The 14,311-nt window shown below is 53.4% G+C and overlaps 1 protein-coding gene across 42 annotated transcripts in view; it reads left to right on the top strand.

Moving 5' to 3' along the window:
* Positions 1–14,086, top strand: part of JAKMIP3 (Janus kinase and microtubule interacting protein 3) — a 104,260-nt gene extending 90,174 nt beyond the window's left edge. For 26 of the 42 annotated variants that reach the window (XM_060286777.1, XM_060286806.1, XM_060286804.1 and 23 more), the window contains 2 exons: positions 88–1,080; positions 11,342–14,086. In XM_060286777.1, coding sequence (XP_060142760.1) covers positions 88–246 — 159 coding nt within the window. In that variant the 3' untranslated portion in view covers positions 247–1,080; positions 11,342–14,086. Of the gene's footprint in view, positions 1–87; positions 1,081–11,341 lie in introns of those variants that run through there. The other 16 variants (XM_060286809.1, XM_060286810.1, XM_060286811.1 and 13 more) reach the window with 2 other exon arrangements.
* The last annotated feature ends 225 nt before the right edge of the window (positions 14,087–14,311 follow it).

Below are 14,311 nucleotides of genomic sequence, written 5' to 3'. Positions count from 1 at the left end.
CACCCCTCCTCATAGCCCCATCCCTCCAGCCCTTCCCTCTCGCCCTGCAGCCTCCCTGACCTGTGTCCTGCGTCTCTTTTCTTCCAGCCCTCTGAGGAGCCAGACCCCTTTCCTGCAGTTGGACCAGAGAGCAGCAGGTGCCCCGGTGGCAGAGGGAGACGCCGCATCTCATTCCTGAAGACTCAAGGGGACCTGGGCTCTGCACACCCCCTCCCGTCGAGGAAGAGGGAGAAAGGGGGTCTTTGAGCACCTCTGCGGGGGACTGTCCATTTTGATGAGGCAGAATCAGAACTAGTTCTCTGACTGGGGCTCCTCTGAAGAGACCTTGTCTTGGCTGTGGACCCGGGGGTCCTTCCTCGGGACGCGGCCTCCCCATCCTAGTTACAGGGACGCGCGAGTCCCCTGCTGCACAGGTGTGAAGAGCTGCTTCTGTGCAGGAGCCCCAAACTCCCACCTCCCTTTGTTCCCTTGATGACCAAAAGGTGTCTCAAAGGAAGATTCCCAGAAACAACGCAGACACCCCGCAAAATGACGCAATGAAGCTGCCACCACGGTGGTGACCTTCGTTCAGGGAAATGGGGACGGTTCATGGAGCATCTCAAGGACCGTTGCCCCGTGTCTTCCAGGACGGACGGGCTGTGAGGACGCCGTGACTCACTGGCTGGGGTCCTGAGCACTTACTGAGCGACACATCCTGCCACCCTGCCTTGTTGATGACGCGGGTCCCCGGCCCAGTTCCACTCGCGGGAACAGAACTGTGGCTGCCATGGTGCCGCCAGCTTCCCGCCCTGAGCTGCGCCGAGGGACTGACCAAAGGGATGACTGGGGAGCCTGGTAGTGGGAGCTGGGACCAGAGCAATGGACCGACTGGGAAGGGGCGTGAGCTTGTCGGAGACGCAGGGGCCAGAGGACACCTCGGGCTGTGCAGCACCGTGGAGCCCCTCAGGCTGCAGGCGAGGCCAGAGCTGCCCCGTGCAGAGCTCCAGCCTGCACGCTCACCGGGCAGTGCCCAGCGAGGATGACAGTGCCCCGGGGTTCTGCGGACGTGAGAAGGGGGCCCGATGCCCAGGTGGCCAGCAGGTGAGGCTCAGCCGTCATCCCTGGGGCGTGGCGTCTTCCTTCCCGCCCTTTGTGGGCCCTGTGGACGCCAGCACACCTCCTTCTGGTCTGTGGGATCCCACCTCCTCTGCGGCGAGGTTGGCCCCGTTTGAGACGTAGGTTCAGTTTGCTGGGACGTGGGCCCTGCAGCAGGAGCCTTGGTGTCTGTACAGGTGGGCGGGGGCAGGGTGAGGGCGGCTCACCTCCTACCATGGCCTCTGGATCGGAGTCTGCTCCCTGGGGGCATCTGGCGTGGGCTTCTCCCTGGTCTGAGGTGCTGAACCCATTACAGGTCTTCTCCGCCCAGACCCAGGACGCCCCCTGCCAAGGCTAGCCGAGGCCTCCGGAGGTGCCCAGTGGTGGGTCCCAGGGCACATCCCTGAGCTACGAGGGCATCCTCTCTCAGCTCCTGGCAGAGAAGAGCTCCTCAAGGGCACCCGACCACTTCTGCAGACTCGGGCCCTGGCCCTGCACCCCCAGCTCTTCTGGCCTGCCCCGCCCACCCCGTCTTGCTGCTCCCACAAACTCCAAAACGAGAGAGCGTCCCCCCTTGTCTTGTGGGGCCATCCCTCCCACTGACCCTGACCCCCAGCTCAGTGGGCCTCCCTGTGTCCCCAGGTTGTCACCTCCTCTCCCTGCCCCAGGGCTCGGAGGCATCCCTGGGGCGGCCGGGTGGGTCATCCCCACGGCAGGGACGGAGGATCTGGACGGGGCTTCATGCTCCGCTAGGGAGCCTTCCTCTCCAGGCAGAATCTCCTCGGCAAGTGTGTTTCTGTGGGACGTGGTGAGGCTCTGGTGGGGATGCAGTTCTGTATCCGAGTCTGCAGGGTGTGATGTGGGGTGCCGTGTCCCCCCATCACACAGCCACCTGAACCTCTAAGAGTGGGGCTGCAGGGGCCCCAGGAGATGCACCACTGGGCAGAGAAGGGAGTGAGGCAGAGCAGATGCAGAGCCAGAGGCCAGAGTGAGACCACCGCCCGCTCGCTCAAAGGGGCCTCGGGACACTTGGCTCTTTCACGTGGCACGTCTGGGCACGTGTTCCTCTAAAGGGGCTCATCTCTGGAGACCGCGTGCGGTTAGCCTGGTGCAGGGCCCAGGCACGGCAGTATCTGCTCCCGCGTCCCCAGGGGTGCAGGGCATAGCCTCACTCTGGAGGCTGGTTCTGGAGTGGAGGCCGGTCCCCGCCTGGTCCCCGGCCCGGTTCCACACGTGGGCCCTCAAATCCGAACATGCCTGGTCCCCAGGGTTCGGGGTCCCTGGAGTTTGGGGTCTCCTCTCAGATCTTGCGCTGAGGTCCTTGGGCTGCGCCGTATCGTGTGGAGGAAAGTACCAAACGCCCCAGTACTGCGTGTCCGATTGCTTGGTAAGGACGATCCACTGTCACGGCCTGACCTCAAAGGTCACTTGTAGCCGGTGAAGGACAATGAACGACGCGCATGGGCACGGCAATGCCTGAATCAAAACGCACTGCCCACAGTCCCCGAAGGCCCGCACGGGACGCGGGGTCACCTCTGCCCCATCGGCGTCATCCCCGCAGCCTTCCCCCTGCTGAGCCAGCCTGGCTCTGGGGTCTGCCTTGCCATGTGCCCAGCACCGGGGACCGTGCCCCAGAGCTGTGAGCAGGTCTCACCTGTGGAGGAGCCAGAGCCAGATAAGGATGGCTGAGAGCGTGAGAACAGGTCCAGAGGCGGGGGCGCCGGGCAGGCACGGCCTCCCTGGGGGCCCGGAGACCTCCAGGACCTGGACGCTGATGGGGGCCCCCTTGGATAGAGCCATTTTGTGGGTCTGGAGACCCAGATGTGGCTCAGACCAACTCCCGGGTGCTCGTGTTGGGGTAGCCTGGGTGGGGGGCAGTGGGTGTCACAGTTCGGGGACGGAACTGCTGCACGTCTCAGCTCGGGACACTGCACAGCAGCCTTGGAGCCAGGGTCAGGCGTACCTTTGGTGCAGTACGTGCAACACGAGAAGTTAACAGCTTCCTGAGCAAGCACCTCCTTTCTCCCATCAGCTTTTTTTTCTAAGATTATTTTAGACGTGGACCATGTTTAAAGTCTTTATTGAATTTGTCACAATATTGCTTCTATTTTATGTTTTGGTGTTTTGGCCGAGAGGCATGTGGGATCTTAGCTCCCCGAACAGGGGTCGAACCCGCACCCCCTGCACTGGAAGGCAAAGTCTTAACCACTGGACCACCAGGAAGACCCCATCAGCTTTTTAAGAACCTTTTATTATAAAATAGTTACAGATTTAAAGGAAAGTTGCAAAAATATTAGAGTATAAAGTTCCTGTACACCCTTCACCCAGCTTCCCCAGGTGTTCACATCTCATGGAATCACAACGCACTTTCCAAGTTTAGCTGGCCACCCACTCAGTTCAGACAAGCGTTTCTGCTCCAGGACCCCATACTCTGTTGAGTCGTTCTCCTGGTCCCTCCCAGTGGGCGACAGCTTTCTTAGCTTCCGCGTCATCCTTGACCTTGACCTTGACACCCTACTAGGAGCTGGTGGGTTACTTCGTGGGTCGTCCTCCAGTTTGATTTGTCTGATGTGTTTGAATGACTGGACTGAGGTTATGCATTCTTGGCGAGACGGAGCCCAGGTGACGCCCTCTGAGTGTGTTCGATCAGGGCGGCACGACGTCCATACACTATCCCTCTGATGTGAACCTCGATCAAGGTTCTGCCAGGTTATCCACTGAAAAGGTATCATTTATAACTAGAAATAGGTGGGAGAGACACTGTGAGACTCAGCAAGGACCCTGGTCCTCTTTAAACTTGTGCCCAGTAACTTTAGCAGACGTGAGTGGGTCTTTCCTGCCACAGTGATTACTGCCTGTGCTCGTGGCTTTCTATCCCTACGTTCCTTCTATTTCATAAGAATTTTTCTCTGGAGAAGACCTGTCCCCCTTCTCTCATTTTTTCTTTATCCAATTATTCATAGCAGTGTCGGCTCGTGGGTATTAATTTATTCTGTGGGTGATAATCCAACACCACCTTTAACTATTTTCTTGCTCAGATTGTTCCAGCTTAAGCCACTGAGCTTTCCAACAGGTTGATGCCTCTGTCCTTTGAGTTCCCGTCTGTGTCTTGAGCCCTTTCTCACTCTGTCTCCTCCGTATGCTCAGGCTCATCTGTATTTTCCCTGCCCCAAGCCTGAAAGCAGCGACTCCTCCAAGGAGCTCCGGTTCCTTCTGTTGGAGGGTGGCGTTTAGGAACCGACATCTCCGGGCGGGTGTGTTTGCTACTCCCGGGGTGATAGTATTTCTAGGCCCTGTCAGGGGCAGAGCTTGGAAACAGACATCTGTGTGCTAATACATGCATGCCCCCACTTCTTTGTTTATTTCTGCTTCTATCTATCATCTATTATCTACCATCTGTCATCTATCTATCATCATCTATCTATGTATTTATATAGCTATTATCTATCACCTAGCTATTATTTATCTATCATCTATTTATGTATCATCTATGTATATATCATCTATCATTTATCATCTATCTATCATTTATCTATCATCTATCTGTCATCCATCATCTCTCTGTCTATCCATCCATCATCTGTGGGTCTGTTATAAAGCCACCAGTTCATACTGACACTTGGAATTCAAGGCCAACCATTCAAGACTCATTCCTGCCCCCCCTTTCCTCATCTGTAACTAGTTTCTTTGGAGATGTGGCTCTCTCCATATAAACTGTGTTACTTATTTGCCCCACCCTAGTATCCACACAAGGACATTTCAGAATTGCTAACCCACATCCCCCGTGAGGAGCAAGTTTAGCAGCGAGGAGACATGTGAGTGCAGAGTCCCTTTTATCTTTAGCCTTATAGTCTCCAGACAAAATATTGTTTTCCAGAATGACATAGTCTGGTTCTTTTCCTCTAGTACATTGTCCATTTGTGACCGTTTAGGTTTGTTTGTTATATCTTGGGTTCCATTGGCGTTTCCTTCACAGAGTGATTTCTTAAAAATGTACACAGCACAGTTCCTGTTTGTACTGTATAGTCTCTGGGTCTTGACACAGGTGGGCACAGAGTCACCACACAGGACAGCACCATCGCCCCAGCTCCCTCTGCTTCCTGCCACAGTCACCCCATCCATCCCCAGCTCCACCCTTGGCAACAGTGGGCTATGTTCCCTCTTCCGGTTTTGCCATTTACAGGTCTTATAAGTGGAAAATGTGATACGTGCATCCAGCGTGAAGCTTTGGGGTCTGGCTTTGCTCACGCAGCAGCACGCCTGGAGGATTCCCCCACGTTCCTGTAGTTCCTTCCTTTTTATGCTGAGTCATCTCTGTTGCACGGATGTGCCACATTTGTCCGCATGTATCTGCTTGTTTCCTGTTTAGGGCAACTGTGAATCAAAGTGTTACAAACATTCATGCACAAGTTTTTGTGTAAATACAGGTGTTCGTTTCTCAGGTAAATACCTAGGGCTGATAAATGTGAGCTCAACTTTATAAGAAACTATGTCCAAGGTGCTGTGCGTGTTGCATTCCCACCAGCGAAGTGTGTGGGAAGGCTGTTCTCCACGTCTTTTGCAACACTGGATATGGTCCGTCTTTTTGGGGGGAGGAGGTCCATTCTAATAAGGGCACAGGGGTATGTTATTTCGTTTTAATTTGCGTTTATCTAATGACTAGTGACGTTGGGCATCGTTTTACGTGTTGATTTTCCATATCCGTGTATCTTCTTTGGTAAAGTGGCTATTGAAATCGTTTGCCCATTTTTTTAATTTGATTTTTGCTTTCTTATCATTGAGTTTTAAGACTCCTTTATACATTCCAGACATACACCTTTGTTGGTGCAAAAGTATTTTCTCTTTTATCTTTTTGTTCCCTTAAGGGTATCTTTTGAAGATAAGTTCTTAAATTTTGATAAAATCTAACTTACCAACTTAAAAAAAAATAGGTTGTATGGTATTGGACCTAAGAAAACTGCCTGGTTCAAAGTCACAAATATTCTCTCCCATGTTTCCCTCTGGAACTGTGCGACTTCATGTTTTCCATTTATACTCACGATCCATTTTTAGTTCATTTTTGCATTCGGTGCAGTTTTGGTTGAAGCACACTTTTTTTGCACGTGGCTGTCCAGCCCTTGTCTCCTCCCTCCCCCATCGTAAAGAAGTCTTCCTCTTTTTGATTAAAATGCCTCCTGCTTGGCTGGATCGAGTCCCGCTCTGTGGTCAGCCCTATCCTGACTGGAGCGTCCTCCTGGACTCTGAGTCACCGCATACCAGGAGGCAGGGGGACAGAGCTGCTGTTTGCTGGCGTCCTCCACGAACGGCACGCCTGGTCCCCACTGCGTCCTGGGGGTGGGGCTGGGTCTCCAAGGACCTCGCCTGCCCAGCTCGGGGCCTGGAAGCCCAAGACGTGTGAGATTAACTGTCAGCAGCTGAGATTTACAGCTCTGGGCGGAGCAGGCACTGAATACCGACGAGCCGCCTCTCCTCTGAGCCTGGTCTCAGATGGCGCGCGCTGCGCTGAGGCCAGGCGGCCAGAGATGGCGCTGTTGCCGTTCGGAAATTCAGGGATGAGCTGCTCTTGCCCAGAACACGTCCACAGTTTAACGAGCATCGTGCACACGTGGAAGGGGAACCTGCATTCAAGAAATATCCGTAATATTTTCCATCATAACCTAATGAAATTGTCTTTTTAATTTGTGTATACTGTTTTATGTTTAAGCAGAGGAATAAAAGGTAAGGTGTTTTTGGTCCTCGTAGAAGGTTCACCCAGGTGTGAACAGCAGCTCGCGGGGCCGGTCGTGCTGGCAGGTGGGGGGTGTGGGGGACGAGCGCTGCCTCTCCATCTTGGGAGGAGGGACGGGTGGTGGAGCCCCCAGACCCAGGCACTGAGGGGCCCTGTCAGGGCGGCTTCATCAGCCTGGGCTCCAGCCCCAAGCGGGATGAGGGGGGCTCGGGGCTGAGGTCAGACACGTGCTTGTCTGATGGCAGGTGACAAGCCAGTGCATGGAGCGTGTTGGCCATGCTGCCTGAAGGGCCACTGCTGCCCCTTGCAGCCCCTCATCACAGGGCTTTCTTCCTCTTTGCTTCTTGGTGCACAGAATTGCATTCATCCTGACACTGGCTCATTCCTGCCACTGGTCTGGGAATGGCCCACGTGCTCATCTTGTTTCTTGACTACGCTGACTTCTAACCCTATGACCCCGCACCATCACCCGCCCCTCCTCCAGGAAGTAACTGTCTTCTGGGCCCCGGGGCAACCGCCCTGTGCAGAGCTTTGTGGCAGATGCGTATGTTTCTAAAAGGTACAATTGTTACTGTGTTTTAAGTCCTTGGAAGGTGTCATGCTGTCCGTGTCTTTTGGACACACTGTGCACTTAGTAGCACTGTGCTTAGACTCGCCCGTCCCGTGACCTGTGTGTCGGCTCACCCCTGTCTGGGGCTCTGTCACGGAACTCCACCACCCCTAACGGACGTTTGCGTTTTGCTGTTGTGGACGATGCTTCATGAACGTTCTCGTAAAGTCTGTGGATGTGCTGGTGCAGGAGTTTCTTCTGGGTGTCCGCCTAGGGGTCATCAGGGGTCATCCAAACACAAGCCCTCGACCTCAGGAGATGCTGACAAACTCCTCCAGCTCTCCTTGGCTTTGGAGCGTTGCTTTTTTTTTTTTTTTTTCTCTTTGGTTAAGTATTTACTTATTTGGCTGCATCAGGTCTCAGTTGCGGCACACGGGATCTTTGTTGTGGCACGTGGGATCTCTCGTCGTGGCGCACGTGCTTCTTCCTAGTTGCGGCGTGCCAGTTTTCTCTTCTCTAGTTGTGGTACATGGACCCCACGGGCTCTGTAGTTTGCGGCACACACGCTCTCTAGGTGTGGCGCGCAGACTTAGTTCCCGTGGTACGTGGGATCTTAGCTCCCTGACCAGGGATCGAGCCCGCATCTCCTGAATTAGAAGGTGGACTCTTTACCACTGGGCCACCGGGGAGGTCCCCAAGACCATCTATTTCTTGATATTTCCCCCAAGTCAGAACTCTGGGGAAAGACGACCTTGGCCCCAAACGAGTTTGTTGTCGCCATCTGTTACTGTTGGGTTTGAAAATGTTTGTCTACGACTTCCCAGAATAGTAGTTCTCACGTGGAGAGGTTCTGGTTTTAGCCCACCCTCCACTGTCCCATAAGCTGATCATACGTGGATTTGTGTGGGTTACTTCCGAGGGGCTGGGGCCTGGAGTGGGGCTGTGTTTGGGGGCAGAGAGCAAAGATCTGGGCTGCAGGGCCCTACCCCTGCCAAGTGCCTGTGGAGTTGGGCTCTTGCCCGCCTGGACCTCTGGGTTCAGTGTGCAGACCCGGGTTCACTTGTCTTGTGTGTGTTTCTGGAAACCCCAAGAGGCCCCATGGGCTTTCCCACGGTGCCCAGTGTAGTTGGTTCTGACCCCAGGAAGGCGCTGGTCATCCCTACCAACAGCTTCATGTTTCCTAACAGCTGAGGTCCCAGTGGGACTCCCCAGCACAAACACAGGTGGCGGAGCCGGTTACTTGGACTCTATTTTGACATAAATCAGAATGTTGTTTCCTAATCCATATGTACGAATGCATTTGCATCTGTTACCGATGGGTGTTACTGATGAGAATTCTGCTTCTGCAGCTCTGAGCGAGGTTCTGACATCTCTGTTCCTATTGGGCTGGGCACCAATGTAAAAATAGCCCTGCTGCCAGCTGGGCCGTGGTCTGGCCAGATGCCTTCCTGTCCTCTTGTCCCTCGTCCGTCCATGTTGGTAACTATGAAATGAACCCACTTAGTGACGTTGTTTATCAACGTCCTCCTGTCCTTTATACCTCATCTCCCACCCTCAGCGCAGCCCGATATAAAATCACGTAACCTCTCCCTCCAGAAGGAAGGTAAGGGTCCGGTCCGCGGTGCCCACCGTTATCGAGACATCACCCCTCACCAGGCAGTAGTCCAGCAGACTCCGCCCCCCTGGGCTGGGAGCACCACCACGTGCCATGATTCCCTCCACGCCCTGCGTCCCTCCTCCCACACAACGCGCATCCTCGTCTCCATCAGTGCACTGTCCTCCCGCCTCTCTGTGAAGCGCTGCACACGCAGGGACGTGCCCAGCTCGCTCACTGTGGAATCCTGTGTGGACCCCAGTACACACTCAGGTCGTGCCTGGCCACTAATTCACAGTCAGATAAATGACGACCCAGGAAGTGGACCGACGTGCTCACGAAGGCCAAAGGCCATGTCTTCTCCATGCTGCAGTCTCACGGCCTCCTGAGGTTCCAGAAAACTGTGGAAGTGGGGTGCTCCCAGGTCCCCAAGGCCACCCGCAGGCTCAGTGGCCCACCAGGATTCTCAGGACTCAGTACAGAGTGGTACCACGGCTCGGACCTATTGCAGTGACGTCATCAAGGTAGGCAGCTGGCTCTGTAAGGGCAGAAGACGCAGGAGGAGGCCGGAGGGACCCAGGAGCAGATGCCCTACACTTCCTCCCGCCTGTGGAGGCCACACAGAGCACACCCTCCCCAGCCTGAAAACGCAGCTGTGCGTGTGCGCTGTCTCTGCTGGGGAGCCGGGGTGTCCATTGGAGACTCGGAGCTCGGGGTTGGTACTGGGGCTACTCATGTGGGCACCGCCTGCCCGTTAGAATGCCGGCCCTCAGAAGGAGGCAGGTGTTTGCCGTAAATCACATCATTTGTACAAACAGTCTAGGCCAGACCACGAGCACAGCCTCTTCTCTCCGGGAGAGTTTCCAAGGCCGGGTTTCCAGATGCCAATCAAGGGCCAACCTGGCAGGCAGGCCCCTGTGCAGACTGCAGCTCAGCTTCTGCCCAAAGGGCCGCTCTTGAATGACGAGCCCCCCAGGGCCAGGGGACCAAGGGCAGACCCGCCAGATGACCCCACACTCGCCTGTCCCGCGTCTCGCATGGCTTCAACGTGGTGAGATCTTGGGCTGACTGGGGGGATGGTCAGGAAGTTGGGCCAGCGGCCGAAAAGGGAGGGGTGGAGGACACCATATCGGAGGACATGGGACTGAGGGGCCTGTAGGGACTTGAGAGGTCTGGAAGCCTGGAAGCAGAAGCATGCCTCGGTGCGTGTGTGCGTGTGTGCGTGCGTGTAAGTGTGCATGTGTAGTGCTGCAGTCCCGGAGAAAGCAGAAGGCCACCCGTCCTGGGCACAGTGGTGGAGGACATTAGCGAAGTAGGGTAGGACTGGCTCAGGAGGGGGTCAAGTGACCTCAGGCGGCCAAACGTTGTCACCTTGTCCCTTCAAACTGGGGAGTGACTGTTTCGAATTCTGCACCTTATTTTCGCCAGGATTCTTGTTCTGTGTTTGCGTGTGTGCAGCTCACAGCCCAGACAGTTATCATCTTAGCTCAGGAAGGCAGTGGCATGCGTGGAGGATGGTGAGCGGGTGGTCAGGGCCCTGGCTCTGGCCAGCCTAGAACTGCGAGCTCGGGAAACCCCTTGTAATCTCCAGCCTTCAGCTTTTCCATCTGCAGAACGAGAGGGTCCTTTCTAACACACTAGAAGTGGATGATTGACTAGGACCTATTTAGAGATGGATGAGATCGCAGGCACAAGGAACAACGTAAGTTTAACGCAGCAGATTTCAACCAGGATGTGTGCGATGCTTGGTAGAGTAAGCACACGTGCGATTCTAATGCGTTCAGCGTTCATTCTACTTGGAGTGTCCTCTGACTGAGAAGTTGGTTTTAAAGTTAAAAACCAAAAAAACTCTGTGGAGTTTCTAATGTCTGTGACCCCAGGTGGTGCGCTCCACCACCCCGCCCCTCCCCCGCCCCTCCCCTCCCCTCCCCCTCGCCTCTCACCCACCGATGCTGCTGCTCCAGGGTCCGCCCTGCATGTTAGAAAGAACCTGGGAAGCTCCTTCGTAACTTCTAAATATTAAAGATGTAAAAGGTAAAAAGGAAGAATTAGTACCTAACAGAGGCCCACTTTCTAAGTACTAAGAAGAAATGAAAATTGGGCGGAAACGTGAGCACTCTCCCACAGGTGGGAGGGGGCACTGAGGTCGCTTCTGCACATGGTCTCGTGGGGCACGGGGACTCGTCTTTGTGGCCTCGCATCTCCTGGGAAGAGCCGTTTGCATCTCCCAGAGGCTCAAGTGTGGCGCCGTGTCTGGGCCAGAGCTACCACAACCGGATGTCCACCTACAGAGCCAGCGCCTGGTCATTTCTCCAGACCTTCCCCGCCGGGAGTCCCCGCCAGTGGCTCAGATGTCTCACACTAACAGAAAGCATTTGTCTTCACTCTTTTTCAGAGAAGAAGCAGCACGTCACTGAAGCCTATTTGAAGCGTGATTTCCATTCCCGCCGAGCATCCTGGTCCACGGCCCGGGGGAGTCTGCCCGCATTCGGACACAGCCCGACTCACGGCTTGGAGGTGGTGCATCTGTTGACCTCGCACCCTTGGGGGCCTAAGGTTGTGCTGTCAGTGCTGAATTTGCAGGGGGTACGTGTGCATGTGTGTGTGCACGCATGAGTCTGTGTGTTTACACACACATGTGCTCTATCAGAAGACAGTGCACAGGACTGGGCTCTCTGAGGCACCTAGAAGTTGACCTGCTGCGTAATGAGAGTGCAGCCAGATGAGAATGTAATGGACAACATTGTATAAAAGAAACATAAACTGCATTGCCCAACGGCTGGAGGGAGGTACGCCTATGTTGTCTGGAAGTGTTAGGTTCACTTTATATTTGTGTCGGAAGAAACGTTCAACTACGGTGCAGATGACAGTGGCAGCCAGACCAGGATGAACTGGGAGAAAGCTTATAGAATCAGACAGACGTGCTTTTTTCTCTAGAGGGTGCAGGTTTTCTGCTGGGCAATGCATTGTTAATCAACACTTGTCCAAGAAGGACACATCCTTTCTATTGTCATTAAAGCCGCAGTCACTTAGTCACTTGAACAGAAAACGAGGCCAGTTCACTGCTTCTCCAGCTGAGCTTGGAGTCAGGGTTTGTATCTCAAGTCCGAAATCTGGCTGAGTCCTTCCTGCATACTTTAGTCTTGGTCTAATGACGGCCTCGTCTTGGCACATTTGTCGTACTCAGAACCAAACAGCAGACAATAGTCTTGTGTTAACAAAAGCCGCCGTGGAGCTATGGATGAGCTCCCAGATTGAAGCCTGATGGACTGTAGGATGGAAGCATGCAGAAGCACCCCGCAGCTCCAAGCACTCCCTGTGGGCCTGCCCGCCCCATGTGTACCTGTGCGGGGACAGCAGCTGTGCAGGTTGGCCATTTCGGATCCCAGAATGTGCGTGTGAAACGCAGATTCACACCCCTCGAGTTTATTTGGGTCATCATGATTTTGTGTGTCGTACATATGTCTGGAGTTCTTCGTATGCAACCCCACACCCCGGACACTCTTAAGCACAGCGTTGTAATTTTTAAAAGAAGGCAAAGTCTACAGGAAAGAGAAGCATGTAAATATGTACCAGTGCTTATGAAGTTGTTATTGTCTGTATGTAGAAAGGATGTGCACTGGAAAGGGCAAGTGGCTCAGTGAATGTTTTAAATAATACTGCACGTACCAAATTGCATTTGGTACATTCAGGAAAGCACACATTCAGTTGCAATGCCAATTCTTCTCTTCAGATATTGTTCTTATTCATGTATCATAGGCACCTTCTTTTCATCTGATTACAAAATCCAGCATTTCAGGATTGGGCTTTTGCAAAACAAAAACGAAGAAGAAGGGCTTCCCTGGTGGCGCAGCGGTTGAGAGTCCGCCTGCCGATGCAGGGGACACGTGTTTGTGCCCCGGTCCGGGAGGATCCCACATGCCACGGAGCGGCTGGGCCCGTGAGCCATGGCCACTGAGCCTGCGCGTCCACAGCCTGTGCTCCACAACGGGAGAGGCCACAGCAGTGAGAGGCCCACGTACCAAAAAAAAAAAAAAAAAGAAGAAGAAGAGAGAGAGAGAAAGGGGCAAACATGAGCCTTTGTCACTGATTCCTCCTGGTCCAATGAGCATCTGAAGAATTCAAGTATTTCATGATAACATGCGCTTTCTAAATTCTAGAGTGTACCTTGTTGCAAAGCCAGTGGGCTGGACTGAATTCCCTGCGAGTATCGGGACTCTCTTACCGCTAGCTCTTCAAACAGGGGACGCGTGTGTGTAAGTGTGCCACTCCCTATGCAGCAGGAGGAAGGACCCTGAAGGGCTGAAGCACAGAAGTGTTTACTGTGTAACCGGGATGTGGACACGTATACAGCATAACGGTTATCGCCATAATCACTGTGTGCACAATACCCAGAAAAACACAAATGTTTTCATTTGTCTAAACTACAAATCCATGTAAATTTCAGCTTTCCTTGTTGACACGGATGTGTGTACCTGCTTCCATGGTCTAGAGCTCCAGTCGCTGAAGGACCGTGGCTCTTCCTTAAAGGGCTCTGCCCTCGAGGAACCTGCAGCCTTCAGGATGCCCCGAGTGCCTTACAGGGCTGTGAACACCAACTCTGGCAGTCAGGAAGGAGGGTGTGCCGGGAGTGGGTTTGGAGGCGCTGTGACATTAATCTACACTGACCGTTACTGCATCGTTGACCTTAAGATGGATTGTGTGTTTTAACACAGTAATGGATTTACGTCTAGGCTCAGGAAAATCAAGGTGTAAATTATGTATCAAGTCATATATTTGTTTACTGTATATTTTTACAAAGCTTTATTGTAAATTTATGCAGAAATGAATGAGGACTTGTTTTCTCACAGCAATGCGCCAGCGGTATTCGTGTTCCCTGAAGCAGTTCCTTAATAACCACACTCTACACACCGGATGACTCTGCTCAGTGCTAAACAGTATTCAGAGGCCTAAAATAGGTTTGTATGGTGATCAACTACAAAATTTTACACATATTTTTGTATTGTGATTCCTATGATATATACCAGAGAATTTTTACTCATTTGTAAATTATTGTACAGTTTTTAATAAAAGGTTGTTTTAAGTCTTAGAATATCAAAGTTATCCTCCTCACAAAGTATTAAAGTTTGGACGTATCTGCTATGTTAGCCACTTCTGTGTTCCGTGTCCACGCTCTGAACGACAGTGCCTCTTTCCACACCAAAAAGGGAACTTGGGCCTTCTGCTCACTAGGGAGGGGTGCCGGGCATCTCACATATAGCCTCATCCTAAGTCATGGGGAGTCTTCTGGAGCACAGGCTCTGAAATCAGAGGTCCTGGCAGCACCTGGCTGAAGTCAGCCACCAGGGAGGACTGCTCCTGTAGC

The sequence above is a fragment of the Globicephala melas genome, chromosome 16 (genome assembly GCF_963455315.2).
Source record: "Globicephala melas chromosome 16, mGloMel1.2, whole genome shotgun sequence".
Classification (NCBI taxonomy): Eukaryota; Metazoa; Chordata; class Mammalia; order Artiodactyla; family Delphinidae; genus Globicephala; species Globicephala melas.
The sequence above is the reverse complement of the archived record's forward strand: the minus strand, read 5'-3'. Positions and strand labels throughout refer to the sequence as shown.